The sequence below is a fragment of the Typopeltis vanoorti genome, chromosome 16 (genome assembly GCF_054136105.1).
Source record: "Typopeltis vanoorti isolate ZY-2024b chromosome 16, IOZ_Tvanoo_1.0, whole genome shotgun sequence".
Classification (NCBI taxonomy): Eukaryota; Metazoa; Arthropoda; class Arachnida; order Uropygi; family Thelyphonidae; genus Typopeltis; species Typopeltis vanoorti.
The window spans coordinates 35,839,709-35,858,292 of NC_143564.1; the positions used below are offsets into that span (position 1 = coordinate 35,839,709).

The 18,584-nt window shown below is 35.1% G+C and overlaps 1 protein-coding gene across 7 annotated transcripts in view; it reads right to left on the bottom strand.

Annotated features, from left to right (window-relative positions):
* Positions 1-18,584, bottom strand: part of Spt20 (transcription factor Spt20 homolog) — a 444,696-nt gene that overhangs the window by 416,649 nt on the left and 9,463 nt on the right. For 5 of the 7 annotated variants that reach the window (XM_090405995.1, XM_090405994.1, XM_090405996.1 and 2 more), the window contains exon 2: positions 14,216-14,351. In XM_090405995.1, the coding sequence (XP_090262121.1) occupies positions 14,216-14,260 (45 nt within the window). In that variant the 5' untranslated portion in view covers positions 14,261-14,351. Of the gene's footprint in view, positions 1-14,215; positions 14,355-18,584 lie in introns of all 7 variants that reach the window. The other 2 variants (XM_090405992.1, XM_090405991.1) reach the window with 1 other exon arrangement.

Sequence of the window (18,584 nt, forward strand, 5' to 3'; positions counted from 1 at the left end):
CAATGGGGAGCCAGCCGTTTCTCTTTTTAAAAGGATATTAAGAAAGAATAAAGTTTAATTTTATTTCTGGGAAATAAGTTATTTTTTTAAAAGGCATCCAAATTCATCACACAAGTTTTTTTTCCAAATAGCAAAAATATTTGGAGTCAAAGAGGAACATGCTATAACATTTTTCTTCAAGATGTTCTAAATAAAAGTTGGTTCAAGTTTTGGAAAATGGAGAGCCCACTGCAGTTCCTTCAATCTATCTGTAATTTCCAGTTCCAGCAAAATATCCTGAGTTCATAACCAACTTGAAGAGGTCTACAATGTCTGATGGAAATACAGAAAACAGAAATTTCTAAGGTATCATTTAAAGGTACACTGGTGAAGTACTGTTGATAATGACCATTAAATAACACGGGTCAAGTTTCAATTCTCCAATTCTTGAAAAAAAATTGTATTTTTTACAAAGGGGCAGGAATGGCTGGTAAAGGGAGTAAGGAAATTTGAGAATTTAGAATTTTTTTTTGAATTATGGGGATACCAGTTGAAAATTTTTCAACTGGTATCCCCCCCCTAATAGAATGGAAAAAAGCAATTGTGATTCCTATCTTTAAAAAAGGTAATAGAGATGACCCTAAAAACTATAGAGGTATCAGTATACTAAATTCCTGTTACAAAATATATAGCAGAATCTTAAATAGCAAACCAATAAACTATTCCGAAGTACAGAATGGATTTAGAAAAGGATGATCATGTATAGACCCGGCCTTTTGCCTAAAATTAATAATAGAGAAAAGAATAGTATACAATTTAGAAACACATATTGCATTTATTGACTTTGAAAATGCATTTCACAAAGTTAAAAGAAACATATTATTTAACATATTAAAAGCAAGACAAATACCAAATAATATCCTAAAAGCTATCACAAGTATATATGACTATATGACAATAATCAAATACAAATAAGATTAAATCACAAGCTATCATATATGAGAGAGATAAACCAAGGGGTCCGACAGGGATGTCCCCTCTCAGCAACTCTTTTTAATATCTACTTAAATGAAATAATAATAAAATGGAATAAAAATTTACATCAAGGAATTAAACTTTCTCCTACAGTAAACTCAAACACTCTCCTCTTTGCCGATGACCAAATAATTACAAATTCTAAAGATAAACTACAGAAAGCTATTTTAGATCTAAATGAGATATCAAAGATTATGGTATGATAATATCAACAGAAAAATCAAAAACTATGGCCTTTAAAGGACAAGATCCAGCAAGAACTAAAATAGTAATAGATAACAAGATATTAGAACAGCTGAATTCATTTAACTACCTAGGATGTACGATCACATATGAAAATGAGAAAAGATATAAACGTAAAAACTACAAAATATTTAAAAATAACAGGTGTAATTAACTATATTTAAACCAAACCTAGTTCAAAAACAAACCAGACTAAAAGTATACAATACATTAGCCCTACCAGTCTTAATGTATGGAAGCGAAATCTGAACAACAAAACAAAAAGACAAAGATTAACAACAGCAGAAATGAAGTTTATGAGAAAAACTGCAAAGTATACCCTATTTGATCACAAAAGAAATGAAGAAATTATGAAAGAATTAAACCAAGAACCAGTAATAGAAAAAATTAAAAAATATAAACATAAATGGATGGAACACGTTCAAAGAATGAAAACAGAAAGATTACCAAAACAAGCCTTAAAGTACAAGCCATTAGAAAAAAGGAAACCAGGACGTCCTCTTAAACGATTCAACGATGACTTCTAAGGCCGGAACAGGCCATGCTTGGCCTAAATCCTTGATATGCATGATGATGAGAATTTTTTTTATGAGTCAACTTCCTACTGAGTCAACAATTAGATGCAGATGATATCCAAGTTCACATAGTTTTTGGAAGATCATGTTTGCTTGTTTGGTTTGCATAGAGATGGCACAGGGATATCTATAGCCATGCTGCACTAGAACATGTAAAAAATAAGCCACATATACAGGTATAAAATATGTATATAAAAACAAATGAAATACTTCTTAGAAGTACATAAAGTAATAAGTAAAACAGAATAACCAGATAAAAATCAGTATAGAAAAACAGATGTAAAAAAGTATTCAAATTCATACAAGCATTAAAAGAAAAGTTTCTAAAACTACATATACAATTAATTAAACTAATGCATATATAATTTATACGAGAAATTTAAAAACCAAGGTGACATTCAATGAATCTGATGAAATCTGCCTGAGTGTATACAGCTCAGACAGATCAATGCCTAAAATAATAACTGTGCTGCTTGTTAACAAAATGAGGGCAGGTGATTAAAATGTGAATGATGGATAATTTGGCATCACACAACTCCTCACACTTAGGCTGTCATCACCATCTGATAGGCAGGATGTGTAAGAAGACACACCCTCTTTATGGTTCCTGCATAGCCTAGACTGCCATATCTTAATTTCAGAATTGATTCGATACAGCTTCTTATTGGTTTATCTATTCCATGTTGACTGCCACTGGATTAAAAGTTAGTCTGTTTCTCATTATCTGTCTGAAATTAGTGTAGGGTACAGGCAATCATGAAAGCTTAAGAAACGAGCTGACCTAGTAGTAATAACTGCAGTATTATTTCCCTTGGCTCAACATGGGGTGGAATACAATAGAAGCATATATCCAAGCATGGCTTTGATAATTGAAAAAGGACATGCTGGATACGAGAGCTCACTGGATGTTTCTGTAGATCTAAAGATATTATTGCCTGAAAGAAATCTGTTAAGCTCTCCATATTATTCACCTTTGATAATGATGCAGTTGTATGTATTTTAAAGCAAGCTATAGTGTACAGTTCAGATTTGAGCAGATATGTTGTGTGGAAAGAAAGCAGAAGATCCCCTTAGTACATCTGATTTTGAACCATATATGTAGACAGGTACAAAATAGAAGTCATCATCAGGAAATGATATAATATGAACAAGCCACATGACACTACACAAAAAGCAAGCTAAATCTAAGTGCTTCGTTAAGCATTTACACTAGCCTCTATTGAAAAAATAAAATATTTTTTTTAAATAATTAATCATAATTAATTAACATAAATAAAATAATTTCATACATAGGTTTAATATACAAATGATAAAATAAAATTAGAGTGGAACTACATCAAACACATCTCGAACATTCTGTTATGTTGGGATTCTGCCATCATGTTCTCAATGATATACAGCAGGGTTTCTCAAACTGTGTTCCGTGGAAGGTGAATAGGTGTTCTGCGAGAAGTTCTGGAATTTGTCATTTTAGTTTTCTAAGCATTTTTCATGAATAAATATTTTATAATAGAAATATGCTGATGAGAATAATATTCATGAATATGTCGAAAAGCTCAGACCCAGAATGACTAATAAAATCTGTGTATAGTTAATTTTCACACACTGAAACCTTTTAACATTTCGGAAAGGAAATACCGTTGTTTATGATGGGTCATAAAAATTTCCTGCAAGCCCATTACAACAATGGGTGGCATATCCTCTGTTCTCAAAACTGAAGAAAATGACATCTGTGTAGCAAATGTCAGTGACCAAGCAGCATATATTTAAACATGGAAATATTCATGAATTATCGTTGATTTTCACACAACGAAATCTTTCAACAATCGGGAAAGAGAATACCACTGTTTATGACCGATCATAAAAATTGCCTGCAAGCCAATTACAACAACGGCCGGCATGTTCTCAAAAACTGAATGAAATAACATCTGTGTTGCAAATGTCATTGACCAATCAGAGGAAGTATAAAAAATAATTTTCCACTGAAATTAAACATCAAAGTAGTCGGTATCCGGTTCTCAAATCTGTTAATACTGAATACTTTCTTCGCAAGTTCGTATTGCAGTGTGTAAATGCCTGTTCTGAAACCAGAATGCTGTGATTTTTTTTTAAAAGTAATAGGAATACAGATTTAAAATCTAATTTGAATAAGAGATAACACAGGGAAAACTACCAGCACACAGGAGAAAAAGTCTGCATTCACTCATAAGTACAGTAAAACCCCAAAGTTACACAGTATGTGGGACCAACAAAAAGCGTGTAAGTCGAATTCACGTAACTCGGGGTATAATTTGGCATGTAATTTATATATACAAACATACAATTGGGACCAATAAGGCACTTTGTTTAATTTTGGTATTAAGAAATCTCTTATTGAAGGTGTCTGTGATAGAACAGATAGTGAGTCATCCACCTCAAACCTACAAAGATCTCCAGAATGTACAAAAGGAGGGGAAAACTACCAGCACACAGGAGAAAAAGTCTGCATTCACTCATAAGTACAGTAAAACCCCAAAGTTACACAGTATGTGGGACCAACAAAAAGCGTGTAAGTCGAATTCACGTAACTCGGGGTATAATTTGGCATGTAATTTATATATACAAACATACAATTGGGACCAAAGGTTTACAAAAACACTTATATTTTTTAAGAAATATAATTATAATTATAGTTTTTCGTACATAAAAAAAAGGAAGTTATTTCGACGTCGATGGTTTCATAAAATCTAATAGATTCATCTCACAGCATAATGTCTTTTTCTTGTCATGCAAAATTTCTTCATAGCAAGCTAATGATTTTTTTATTCCTTGCCTTGTGGCTACAATTCGTTCCTTGTTAGAATCTATGTCCTCCAAAATCTGTAAACTTTTCTTTTATGATTGTTCTTACTGTGGATTCCTGTAGATCGAACTTCTTTGCTAGCTCCCAAATTTTCATTCTGCCTTTAAAATCCTTATGTTGAGTTTTGTTTCCAAAGTCAATGTTTTCTTTTCTTGCTAGCAGTAGAAGAATCGGACTTGCTTCTTTTGGATGACATTATTATTTTTTATGTGATAAAATTTTTATCAAGAACATAACATTAAACAATCACAAGGTTTGTAGACTATAAAAATCGTGTATGAATGGAGACTGGGTGAAACACGTCAGTGCTTGTTCACAGCATGTGCGACACTGGCGAATGCGGCCGCGCCTGAAAGATACAACTAGTGGCGAGGCGTGAAGTGGGATGGGAATACATACATATAAGAAACCGCGTAAGTCATGGTAGCGTAAGTCGGAGTATGACTGTACTTATAATATTATAAATATATTTGGTGATCAGAATGGGATATGTAAATGAAAATCAGCACAAATTAATTTAATGATGTTTGCCTGAGAAAACTACAACATGCTACAAGATTTCATTAGTCCAGTGATTGATAACTAATTTAAATGTAATTTTATATTTGTCAACATGCCACACCATATACATAAGTGTACTAATACTCTTTATAATTATGCCATAATTAATTATTAATACTTATGTTAATGTATGAACTTTAAAAAATTTCGGAAAGGTATTTACAAGTCAATTTGTTGGGACCGGGCCCTCAAAAAAAAAAATTTTTTAAAAATCAGCTAACGCCTTTTTATTCCCGTATGCCCATGGGTGGGATTTGGTGCCTTTCCAATTGATTCTGTGACATGACTGAAGTGCATCGTCTGACATGTTTTACCATAGTGAAAGAATTTAATGTGGCATTTGGGTTCATCTTTTTCATGTTGGAATATGCATCCTGTTTTCTCTATGTAGGGTAGGTTGCAGGTGCACTGAATTTTGTAAATCCCTAGGCAGGCAAGGTGGAAAAGGGGATCTTTGGATGAGTGAGTATATTTTTTAATTTTGCAGGAAGTTTGCCTTAACGTTGTATTTATATAGTGTTCTATCTATTTTTGCGATATTCCCCTAATATATGGTGTGGTTATGGCATTCTTGTAATCCTTTTGATTTTCATGGTATTATTGTGGATGATCTTGCGAACTGTTTTTTTGTTATAGCCATTTTTATGAACATTTGGCTAATATTTTCAAATTTCATATCATGGCCCTCTTTGCTCACGTACTTCACTCTGGGTATTTTGTGTGGGAAAATAATTTCTTCTACCTGAAAGGGGGGGAGAGAAAAAAAAGTACACCCACGAGCTCACCACTCCCCCCCCCACCACACACACACACACACAGCTAACTTTTACATTGAAGACTTTGAGCAATAAGCTCTATTCAAAATAATAGCATTAAAAGCAAAAAAGATTACAAGAATGCCATAACCATACCATCCATTAGGGGAATATTGAACACTACATAAATACAATGGTGAGGTAACTTTCAAGTCTCATGCAAAATTAAAAAGTATACTCAGCTCATCCAAAAATTCCCTTCCCCACCCATAGGTTTACAAAATTCAGTGCACCTGCAACCTACGCTACATAAGGGAAACAGGACACATGATTCTAACTAGAAAAGATGAATATAAATGCCACATTCCATTCCTATACTATTGGAAAACAGGCCTGTCAGACTGTGCACTTCAAACATGTCACAGAATCAACTGGAAAGGTACGAAGTCAATCCCTACTCTGCACTTAAACCTAGTTTAGAAGAAAATTCAAGGAAGCTTGTGAGATGCTGAAATATCATCCTAATCTCAACAAAAATGATGGATTAGTAATTCCAAGAATCTGGAGGACCTATCTGCAACCTATATATCATCTAGAACATGACAGAACCCCAACACGAAAAAACTTTAAGATAAGAAGATGTTAGAGATGTATTTGATGTAGTTCCACCGTAATTAATTTTAATCATCTGCATATTATACCTATGTATAAATAATTATTTTGTTAATTAATTAATTAAAGTAATTTTTAAATTTATTTTATATTTATTTATTTTTTTTAATTATTTTATTTTTTTCACCAAAGGTCAGGCTAGTTTAAATGATTAACAAAGCATTTAGATTTAGCTTACTTTTTTGTGTAGTGTTATGTAGCTTGTGTCCTGTGCATGTATACCGTATTTTCCGATGTATAAGATGCACCCCCTTGTTTGTACACATTTTTTTACAGCAATAAGGAAATAAATTTAAGGAAAAAAAACTTTATCACTGAATATTATAATGAATTTACAGTATTTCAAATATAAAGTAATAAGTAGGTCTACTTTCAACAAATACCCTAATCCAACTAGGAAAGAGTACCCACCTTTTAATCTTCTTCGTCAAAACCCAGAAATTCATCTCCAGAGCTAAATAAGAGACACTTGAAACCTCTTCTAAATCAGAATCTGACACCTCAATACAACAAATTGTCTCCTCTGTACCATCCAGTGCATTACTAATGCCACACTTCTTAAATGATTTAACCACTGTCTCAGTTTTCACCACATCCCATCATGAAGCTTTGACCCACTCACAAACTTGCGAAATGCTAGGCCTCTTCCTGATGGCGAAACCTCAAAATCTGAAGACTGCATCCAGCAGTCTTCTGAATGCAGTGTTCCACTTCTCCTTCATAAATCCCTTAAATGATTTATTAATACAGACATCTAAAGGTTGAAGCTGACTAGTTAGACCTCCTGGAATTACAGCTAAATGAGTTTTTAATTCCTTGAGTTTATTTTTAACATTTTCTGTTCTGTGAGAACGAAATTGATCCCATACTAGCAGGGCAGGCTTCTTCAACAGTATGGCAGAGCACCCAGACCAAATGTTATCTATCCATAACCGGAATACTAGAATGTATTTCAGTAACTGGAATACATAACTAACGTAACTGGAATGCTCTCATACACCACAAGGAAGCAAGAAAGAAATAGCGTAACTTGGAACAGAGAAAATTTCCAGAAAGGAAAGTAATAAAAAAATGAGTATCGGCGTATAAGACGCACCCTGTTTTTCAGACCTATTTTCAAAGAAAAAAAGTGCGTCTTATACATCGGCAAATACAGTATATGTTTTCCTGTTGATGACATATAGAGGTCAACATGTTGAGTGTTATTTGCTTAATTGTAAGTAAAGTAATTACTCCAACACAAGTGTTCTTGTCTCCATAAATTCTGCATAATGAATGATGACCAATGTATAATCTTGAAAGAAGGGATGACAACAAATGTTTTACCATTTTATAATAAATATTGTCTGATCCAACAGCTGTTGAATGGCACTTAAGCAAAGTAGCTTTTGTTTCTTCTTTATTGAACTGCCTGTTATATTCTTCAGTGCTGTTCAAAGAAAACTGAACGTATTGTTTTCCTGCTTTGCTTATTTTGGGGTAGGAACTCGGGAGGATAAGATATTTTAGCAGCTATTTAGAGGATTTGATATTTTAGCAGAAGTGTCAGCAATACCTGTTGGATCAGTAACTGTGCATCCATTGTGTTCAAGATAAGAGCTCATAGGTGGTATATCAGACCTTGATTTTGACCCAGAATTTTTTTTTTTAGTCTTGGTTGTTCTTGTTATAGAGGATTTATATTTAACCAGGATTCCTTTTACCTCTGATACCAGATGTGTCTTGCTTAAACTCGAGCACAATTGAAAGCAATGCAGTTTGTTGTTGTGTGGTAACTTTGGAAAATACCCTTCTTTGCCTGCTGTGCATTTGCAATTCCACTATGGCTCAGGGAAATTTGGAAACTGACTAGATGTTTTAGAAATTACAGTCGTGGCAGCTTGTATAAAACACTCTGTTACATTATTCACTGCATTGCTAATAGAAGATGAACTGACAATTGCAGAATCAAATTATGTTAATGTAGAAAAGAAAAAAGGCATGGGCAAAGTACAAAACTTGGTACTTCAGCACTGAAGTACAAACCTGAAGACAGGAAGCTGTCTGCCACGATAGAGAGAGAGTGTGTGCGTGCAGTGCTAGACAGGGAACTGGAAATTCAGTTGCAAAGGGTGGATGGTAAACCATACAGCAATGAATTTGTAAGTAGACCTGATCTGCCAGACTGAAAAGTCTTGGAAATATCTAGCAAAATAACATATTATTAGGGATATAGGAATTTGGAATAATGGTAGATAAGAAATTGAGTTCAGTAGAAACACTTCAAAGCGATGAAAACTACAGAGGATTGCTACAACAAATAAAGCTGTAAAGCCACTTTCAAAATATGAATAGATCTGATCACCTGGATTTCCAGCAGCTAGAGAAACACAACAGAATATCCACAGATGAATAATGACTAAAATGTTAGCCCTGGAGAAACAGACTGAAGGATTATGAACTTCAAAAAAATGACAAACAGCAAAACAAGGTTTTCTTGCCTTACTCTGTTGCTGTCATTTGCTACCTTTACTGCTCTCCTAATTCTGGTCATCATGCGACTCACTTTGATTATTACAATTGTAGAATGGCCACCAATTGGATTACCCAAACAGAGAGATCATCTTCCTTGGAGACTCTAACGTTCACAATAATAACAATAATAAAGCTTCCCTTCTCTAACTGTAGCTCAAAGTGGAAGAAAAGACAAATGATCTGCCATTATTAAATAATCTAATGCAAAATGTTCACTTACAAACTAGAATACTGGATAATTTCATTATTCACCCGGCACTCCAGTTTCTTTCTTAATCAGTTTGCTCCAGTCCTGAAAATACTTCAGGTACAAACTTTGTTTGCTTACACTTGGATAAAGGATTAAACCAAGTTTATAATTTCTTGGTATCTTTAATTTACAGTTCTTTCTCCAAATACACTGTAGTTATTATCTCTCCTGTTAAAGATCTGACCATGTTCTTTTCCATGTTTCCTTCTCAGATCAATCTTCAACTAGCCATTCTCAGCCTCATATCCTTTGCCAATACGATGGTACCAAATGGGATGACCTAAAGGTCTGATTACTCTTTCTGATCACTTGAGCAACATGAGATATGTGGCATTTTTATCCTGGGCTATTTTGGCACATTGTTAGAGAAATAGGCTCGGATATGGGTCATAAGTACTATATGGAGTGGGGAATGAGGCAGTTTCCATAAGTGATCTTTCAACAATTATTTCAGTTGTAGAAAGTATTTGGATCAGGTGCAACTTCTAGCCTTCTACCTCTTTCTTGTCCAGACAGCACCATGGTAACATCACCTAAAGATAAGGCTGACCATTTGGCATCAGTTTTCTCTTTCAACTCGTGTATAGACAACTAAGCAAAATCACTTCCCACAATGCATGCCTTGGCACGCATTGTGGGAAGTGACATGCCTTGGCATGTTTTTTGCAGAAGAAAGACATCGGAAATCCTCAATTAATTAATAAGTCTCCTGGTCCATATGATATTTCTCCTTGTGCTAAAAACTTTTGCTTCAGAAATACTAAGTAACCTATATAAGCTGTCATATTCCCAACAGCAGTGAAGCAAAGCCATCCAATCTATTTCTAAAAAACAGAATATAAAAGTTGGCCATCAAACTCCCATGGCACTGCCTATCAACAGCCATTTTCTTCACTATCTACTGACCCACCAATTAATCAGTAATCACCAATACAGATTCTGTCTCTACTTCCACAGCCAATCTTACCCACTTATGGACACAAACCATGGAAAAGTCTGGAAAAACTCATGACTATGCTTAACATTTACAAGCATATGATCAGTTCTAATATAAAGGCCACCTCAGCAAGCCACCCTCTTATGGTCTGACTTCTGTGCTTGTGAATGGGTTACAATTTCCTTTCTGATCGTTCACTGTATGTCATGGTAAATGATTTCCTCTCATCTGATTTCTCTGTTAGTGTGAGGGCAGCAGAATTCTATGCTTTTACCTATACACTCTTCCTCCATTATCCTATCCACAGTTTTGCTAATGGTAGTATATTCCATTCCATCACTCTTCTTCATTTGAAAACCCTGCAATGGTCAAATGATTCCAGATTCAACATTTTCCAGCAACTCATACAGAAGCAGCAGGATTTTCCTTCTCAGAAACTCTCTGGTCTTTTATCCAGAAAAACAGCCAGAAGAACATACATAATTTACAGAAATGGTATACTATCCTCATAATCAGCGCTTGAAAAATTTTGTGCTGGCTCACCCATCATGCAAATATCTCACTCATTAGTTTGAGAATCGATAGTAGTTTGAGAATCGATAAGACATATAAAGGGGAACCAGAGAGTAATGTCCTCTACCTAAATAATGCCATCATAAATCATATATTAAATTAAAGAATCAACATTTATAACACTATACATTAAGGGAAGGGCTACTACTCAGACCAGTTTCGATCTTTATTGAGGTCTCATCAGTGGGAGCCAGACCCAGAGGTGGAGACCTCAATAAAGGTTGAAACCGGTCTGGGTAGTGGCACTTCCCTTAATGCATAGCATTATACATGTCCACAAGGAGATGTGCTTTGCATTATGGGAGAAGACAAGGAGTGATGAGAGCCTGATCCACCTTTACCACGAGTTGCCTCAGTCCTGAAGATACTTCAGGCACAAACTTTGTTTGCTTACACTTGGATAAAGGATTAAACTAAATTTATTATAGTCTAACCAAGTGAAAAAAAAAAAAAAACATTCAACATCTTACTCTAAATCCAGAGTAATTTAATCATAAGGCGAGACATCTTTGGCAACTCTTATAGATAAATGTGACTTCTCCATTGCTTCTACCTTAGTATCGCCACCTCTGGGTCTGGCTCCCACTGACGAAACCTCAATAAAGATCGAAACTGGTCTGAGTAGTAGCCCTTCCCTTAATGTATAGTGTTATAAATGTTGATTCTTTAATTTAATATATGATTTATGATGGCATTATTTAGGTAGAGGACATTACTCTCTGGTTCCCCTTTATATGTCCTATCGATTCTCAAACTACCTATCAATTCTGTGGCCGTCACTTAGATTGCTCACGTGTGCAAATTTGATAAACAAAGAAATTGCCCCTGGATAGAGCCAATTCCTTTATTGAAAATCTGGAGCTGTCACCTCGTTGGGTTCTGGAAAATTTGTTTGTTAATGCTGCGCCATCCAGAACCCTTAGATCAGAAAAAGCTTCTTAATCAAGGAGTGAAGTCTCAGAGTGACACACAGTTATACAATTTATATAATAACAGTTTCCAAGTTAGCTAAATCCCTTATTTTAAACTCTCATTGCAGTCGTGGTCTTCCTCAATTAATTAGTTCCGCTCAGGTTCTATTTGATGAGTGGTGCATTGAATTCATACATCAGGCAATTTGTTAGGTAAAAGAAAAAGGATTTATTCATCAAACTATCACAATACAAATTTACAAGACTTGTCATATGACTAAAGTAAATCTTTCTCCTAAGTTAACAGACTTAACTATACAATACTTCAGTATTCCTAGTTGAATTCTACCACGAGACAATATTAATTATGAATCAATTCACTGATTTTTAACAATCAGATCTACAATTTCTCTCAATGTTTAACTTATCACACTTCAAGCATTACCAAACTATAACATACTATATACAAATTATCATAATATCAAATTATGTCAGAATTCACTCTCAGAGATAAAACATTCTGGTATCAGGCTAAGCCCTAAAGTCCTGTTTCATATCTTGTATAGGTCCCACTAATGGATAATTTTGCACATTATTACACACAAAGGTCTTTTATACACACAAGGGAAACTAAAAGATTCGTACATTACTGGGACCTTCGGACTTAAATATTTTTCAAGCAATTAATATCTCTACTTATATAAAAGTATTTCTCTCAGTGATTTGATGCTTGTTAAATCCTGAATGAGATATTTCACAACAAAATCTCTTTATTCAAGATTTAACAATAGCATTATACATGTCTGCAAGGAGATGTGCTTTGCATTATGGGAGATACTAGGACAAGGAGTGATGAGAGCTTGGTCCACCTTTACCACGAGTTGCCTCAGTCCTGAAGATATTTCAGGTGCAAACTTTGTTTGCTTATACTTGGATAAAGGATTAAATGAAATTTATTATAGTCTAACCAAGTGGAAGGAAAAAAAAAAAAAAAAAACTTCCAACATTTCACTTCACTAACTCCCTACTTTTGATAATATCGAGATTTTCAACTAAAATCAGATTTCTCTTCTGGATTTAACTTTCACATTTAGTCATTTCCTTGGTTCCTTCAGCTATAAATCAAAACCACAACAACCATTCTCAGAAAATTTCAACAGTACCAAACTAAAGTCTTGTCTTGTTTCTAGTAAAAAAAAAAAAGATTTCACTTCACTAACTCCCTACTTTTGATAATATTGAGATCTTCAACTAAAATCAGATTTCTCTTCTGTACTTAACTTTCACATTTAGTCATTTCCAGGTGCAAACACTTCATATCCATGGCCTCCTCAGCCAAAAAAAAGTTACCTTCCTATATTCAAAACACTACTTCTCATCTGACAACTCCACTATATGAATCTCAAATCCATTCAACCTTAGAATACACTTCTCTCATTGAAGATAGTGCAATAAAATCTTCCCTAAGAATGCCTGATTCTATTGAAGAGGAAAATAAGCTTAATGATTACTGCCCTTCTCTCACAGACACTGTCTCTTTATTGTGCATTTTCTATGGGTATTTTCATGGGTACTGTTTCACCACACTAGCCAACATCACTCCTCCACTTACCTTTAAGCATGTAAAAACATGAGTAGCATCCAGTAAGTATGCATGTACAGTTCAGCTTGAAACTTGCTGAATCAACTTCTCATCCTCCTACGCTTTTATTGTCTACCTCTGTTCTTTGGAAAAGTACTCCCACTTTTTTGACTACTACAACCTCCAGTTATTCAAATTAGATTTCTCCTTTCTGCCTAACTGCTTGCTTATACATGGGATTGCTGTGTTATAGATTATTATGACTTCTTGTGTGGCTATATCCAATCTATTTATAAAAAGGAAGATAAAAGTCAATTATCTTTTCTCCCTAATTGCTTGCCCATACATGATGCTGCTATGTTATAGATTATTGACTTCCATGTGACTATATCCAATCTATTCCTAAAAATGGAGATAAAATCCAACCATCAAACTATCATCCTACTGTCTTCAACCAAAAGCAACAGAGAAAGCAATCAAATATAATTTCTCTCCCAAACAGTTTGGGAGGAACATGATACCATGGAGAGTGATAGATAAACTGAATACACTAAAAAGAGCACTAATGCTGAACAAGTTTAAGATGGTACAACAGATACTGGTGACTATAGAAGACCACTCACAAAGGACAATAAGATTTCTATAGATGGAATCATGCGGATAGGTGATAAATCCTTATCATTCTATGAAGAGTTAAAAAAAAGCAATAATAACACTAATCTGAATTATCACTTCCTAAAAAACAATTTAGTGAGCTTATACAAAACAGTATAAATTAATGCATACATTAGAATACTGCCAAGCTGAAGAAAATGCTGATGGAGACTGCATTGTCAAAGAATAATCTCAAACTAGATCTGGTCTGGATTAATGAAAATTATTTCTGCAAGGACATCTGCTTTTGGTTCTTCAATATTCCCAACTACTTAAAATAGAAAAAAAATATATGTAAGAATAAAAATTTTTTTTGAAATTAGTGAAATGTGCTATTAGCAATAAATTTATCTATATTCAACCTAACTTTTCAAATCAACATTATCATTTAATGTAATAAAAATAGCAATGGACAATGTATATAAAACATGCAAATTAAAAATGAAATAAAAACTTTGTTCCTTAATTTGTGGAAACCAGTGTAGTTTGCAAAAGTATTTTATCATTATTATTATAACAGTAAATCCCTGTAGAGTTAATAATCTCATGACAAAAGGACTCAAAATTATATATGAAGTAATAAAATGAAATGAAAAAAAAAAAAAAAAAATTACAAATGAATAATGAAATACAGTATTCCTAAATATCACATAATATTTGAATAAATATTTTCATACCAGAGTTTCATCATATAAATTGTGCTAAAATATCTTTTTTACCTCTACCCTTTCCCATTGTATAAATAAAATGTTGTATTATTCTGTATGTTTCCTATTTCCATTTCCTCTATTACTCATATAATGCCCCCCACTGATTAAATGTGTGTTTCATGCATATTGGTCAAAAGATGGACTTGAATGTTTAACATCTGGAAACAGTGCTAATCACAGTGCCAATGAGCTACACATCACTTATTTTGTTCTTGATGATACACTTAATAGCACTGAATTCATTACACCACATCCATCTTAAACTAAACTATATTATCATATACAGAATGTCAACTGGACCCTAGACCAATGGAGATTGGTACTGCTTACAGAAGAGTTCCAATTTGCTCTACAAAGCAATGTCAGGTGTGCTGAAACAGGGACATGCCATCATCTCTCTCTCTATGCTATCCATAAAAAGGGACACTTGTGGTGGAGGTAGTGTGATGGGGGGGAAGCATCTTGTTGGATGGACTGTATCAACCTGTATATGCTTCCTAGTGGAACCATGAATGATGCTTCAATTTATACAGGCAGGGTACTGTATCCCTATGTTCATCCTTTTGCAGGTGCAATAAGGGGACATTTATTCTACAAGATGATAATGCTTGTCCTCATTGAGCAAAGTTCATGGACCAATATCTTCGAGAAGAGACTATTGTACATATGGGACTGGCCAGCTAGGTCTTCCAATGAGCATGTCTTGAATGCTCGGGGCAGATGTGTTGCTGCCCATTTTCCTAAAACCTTGAGGGTCTTAGGAGAGCTATGCAGGAGAAATGGTTATTATTATTCATTTCTTATTGAGGAACTTTGGCAATCCCATTTTGACTTCGTTTTTAACCAATGTCTTCATAAACCAATTTGTTACTGAATTAAACTAATTATTTACAATTTTTGTGGGTGTTTCTTCCACATCTCATATTGTACTCCTTTTCATAAATTGCACAAAAATTCATCATACAATTTTTAAGTTATGATGATTTTTCTTTGTTCCTTAATTTGTGGAAACCAGTGTAGTTTGCAAAAGTATTTTATCAATATTATTATAACAGGTAATCCCTGTAGATTAACAATCTCATGACAAAAGGTGTTTCCCAAAAACAACTAGCTATCATAATAGCTCATTCACACTCCCAGTATTCTCAACACACTTGGAAAATGCATTCTACTCACCACTTTCTATGTATAAAACTACACATTTTTGCAGTACACTTACACAACTTCCAACGATGGCTTCTTGTTCTTCACCTCTTACCTTCTGTACATGTATACCTATATAATCATGACATATATATAATCTCCTCTATATTATAGCTTGCTGTATACTATAGCTTCCTCTATATTACAGTACTGTATTTTTACAATACAGTACTGTAAGAATGTGTCTTGAGGAGGGATGATGCTAATAATATTGGAGAATTTGAATCCAGTCATGATGGAAAGCTATGAAGACAACGTTAGTTAAAATGCTCCATGTAGCAGTGAATTTCAACCTGTCTGATGTGAGGTAGAGTCTGAAAAGATAAACTACATAGTGGAGTACGTGTGTAGAGGCTTAAGTGCTGTGAGGACATCATGTTGGAGGCTTAATGGATTTTTTTACAACACCCAAAAAGAATTAAAATAGAATTTAATACTTCCTATATTTCGTCCTAGTCACTAGGACATCTATGGGAATTACAAAAACAATTAATGTAACATATACACAAATAACAAACAATACTAAGCCCAACCACGTGGGTGACACTACAGTCCTATCTAGGTAGAGCGCCCTCTAAGGGCAGTAGTAGGTGGCCTGGAATGTAAGGTGGGAACTCTGGTGATGAGTGTTTCCCAAATCTTCGGAAGCTTAATGCAACCGTATTTATTGAGATTTGGTTGGTTTTTGAGACCTGCTGCTGCTGCTTCTAAGAAAAGTCTCTCTTTCTTGAATTTGCTGTGGTGGAGCATGGTGGTTTTCTTCCATGATACCCTGTGGGTGGTGTCCAAAACATGGTCAGCCAAGCCTGAATGGCCACAGTTGTGTTTGAAGATGTACGACTTGTGTTCCTCTAGACGGATGGATGCTGATCTGCCTGTCTGTCCAAAGTACGCCAGCTTAAAGGAACAGGGTACTTTGTAAACTCCAGGCAGAGAGAGAGGAGGGAGCTGATCTTTCGTAGAACAGATAAGGGTAGCAAGTTTGCGGTGGGGCTTATATGCTGTGTGTAGGTTGTACTTTTTTAGTATCTTGGCTTTTTTTTTGGATGTGCCACGGATGTAGGGTATGGTGATGGCATTTTTAAAATCTTGTTGACGAGAAGGACGGGGAATGGGGGGGGAGTTGATTATTTTTTTGATACTGTGATCGCTGTAGCCATTGGAGAGGAAAGTGCTGTGTATGTGGTTAAGCTCAGTAGTGAGGGCGGTCCCACTGGAACAAAGATTGTGGGCTCTCTTGGTAAAAGTTTTAATAATGCCATATTGTTGAGAGGGGTGGTGGTGGTAGAGTTTGTGAATGTATCTGCCTGTGTGTGTGTGTGGGTTTTCTGTATACGGTGAAGGTAAGTGTATCATTAGGCAGGCGTGTGACTAAGGTCTCTAGGAAGGGTAAACAATTGTTCTTTTCCTTTTCCATAGTGAACTGGATTTTTGGATGTAGACTATTGAGATGACTGAGGAAGGAGTCTAACTTGTCTGGGCCATGAGCCCAAATAGAGAACATCATCTACATATCTTAGCCAGATAGAAGGTTTGAGTGGGGCTGAGTCTATGGCTCGTTTTTCGAAATCTTACATATAGAAATTGGCAAGGGGGGGGGGGTGAGAGGGGGGAACCCATGGCAGTTCCCTCTATCTGCTTGTAGATTTTGTTGTTCCAAGAGAAATACCCAGAGTTAATGGCAAAGGAAAAGAGATCTAAGATGTCAGAGGGAAAAACGTTTTCTAAGAGAGATAAGAGGTCAATTAAGGGAATATTGGTAAACAAAGAGGAGATATCAAAGCTTACCAATATGTCTGTCTTCTTCAAGGTTAAATTTTCTGTGAGGGCTTTAAAGTGGGTCGAGTTTTTTATATAGGAAGGGGACCTTCCGGTGAGGGGGATCAGAGAGTTGGCCAGCTGTTTAGATAGTCTATAGCAAGGTGCATTGGTGGCATCTACTATAGGCCTGAGTGGGGAATTGCATTTGTGGATTTTTGGTAAACCATATATTCGGGGGGGACGGGAGCGGAAAGGTTTAAGTTTTTTCTAGCTAGTGACTAGGACAAAATATAGGAAGTATTAAATTCTATTTTAATTCTTTTCGAGTGTTGTAAAAAATCCATTAAGCCTCCAACATGATGTCACGTAAAATGAACATTATCCTCCGTGATCGCGCTACCTACATCCCGCTAGAACACGACCCCACAAAAACACAAGCTAAGAAACTAAAAATCTTACTCAAAAAAGTATCTTCCTGGCCCCCTGACATCACGAAAAAACTTAAACCTTTCCGCTCCCGTCCCTCCCCCCGAATATACGGTTTACCAAAAATCCACAAACCCAATTCCCCACTCTGGCCTATAGTAGATGCCACCAATGCACCTTGCTATAGACTATCTAAACAGCTGGCCAACTCTCTGATCCCCCTCACCGGAAGGTACCCTTCCTATATAAAATACTCGACCCACTTTAAAGCCCTCACAGAAAATTTAACCTTGAATAAGACAGACATATTGGTAAGCTTTGATATCTCCCCTTTGTTTACCAATATTCCCTTAATTGACACCTTATATCTCTTAGAAAACGTTTTTACCTCTGAGATCTTA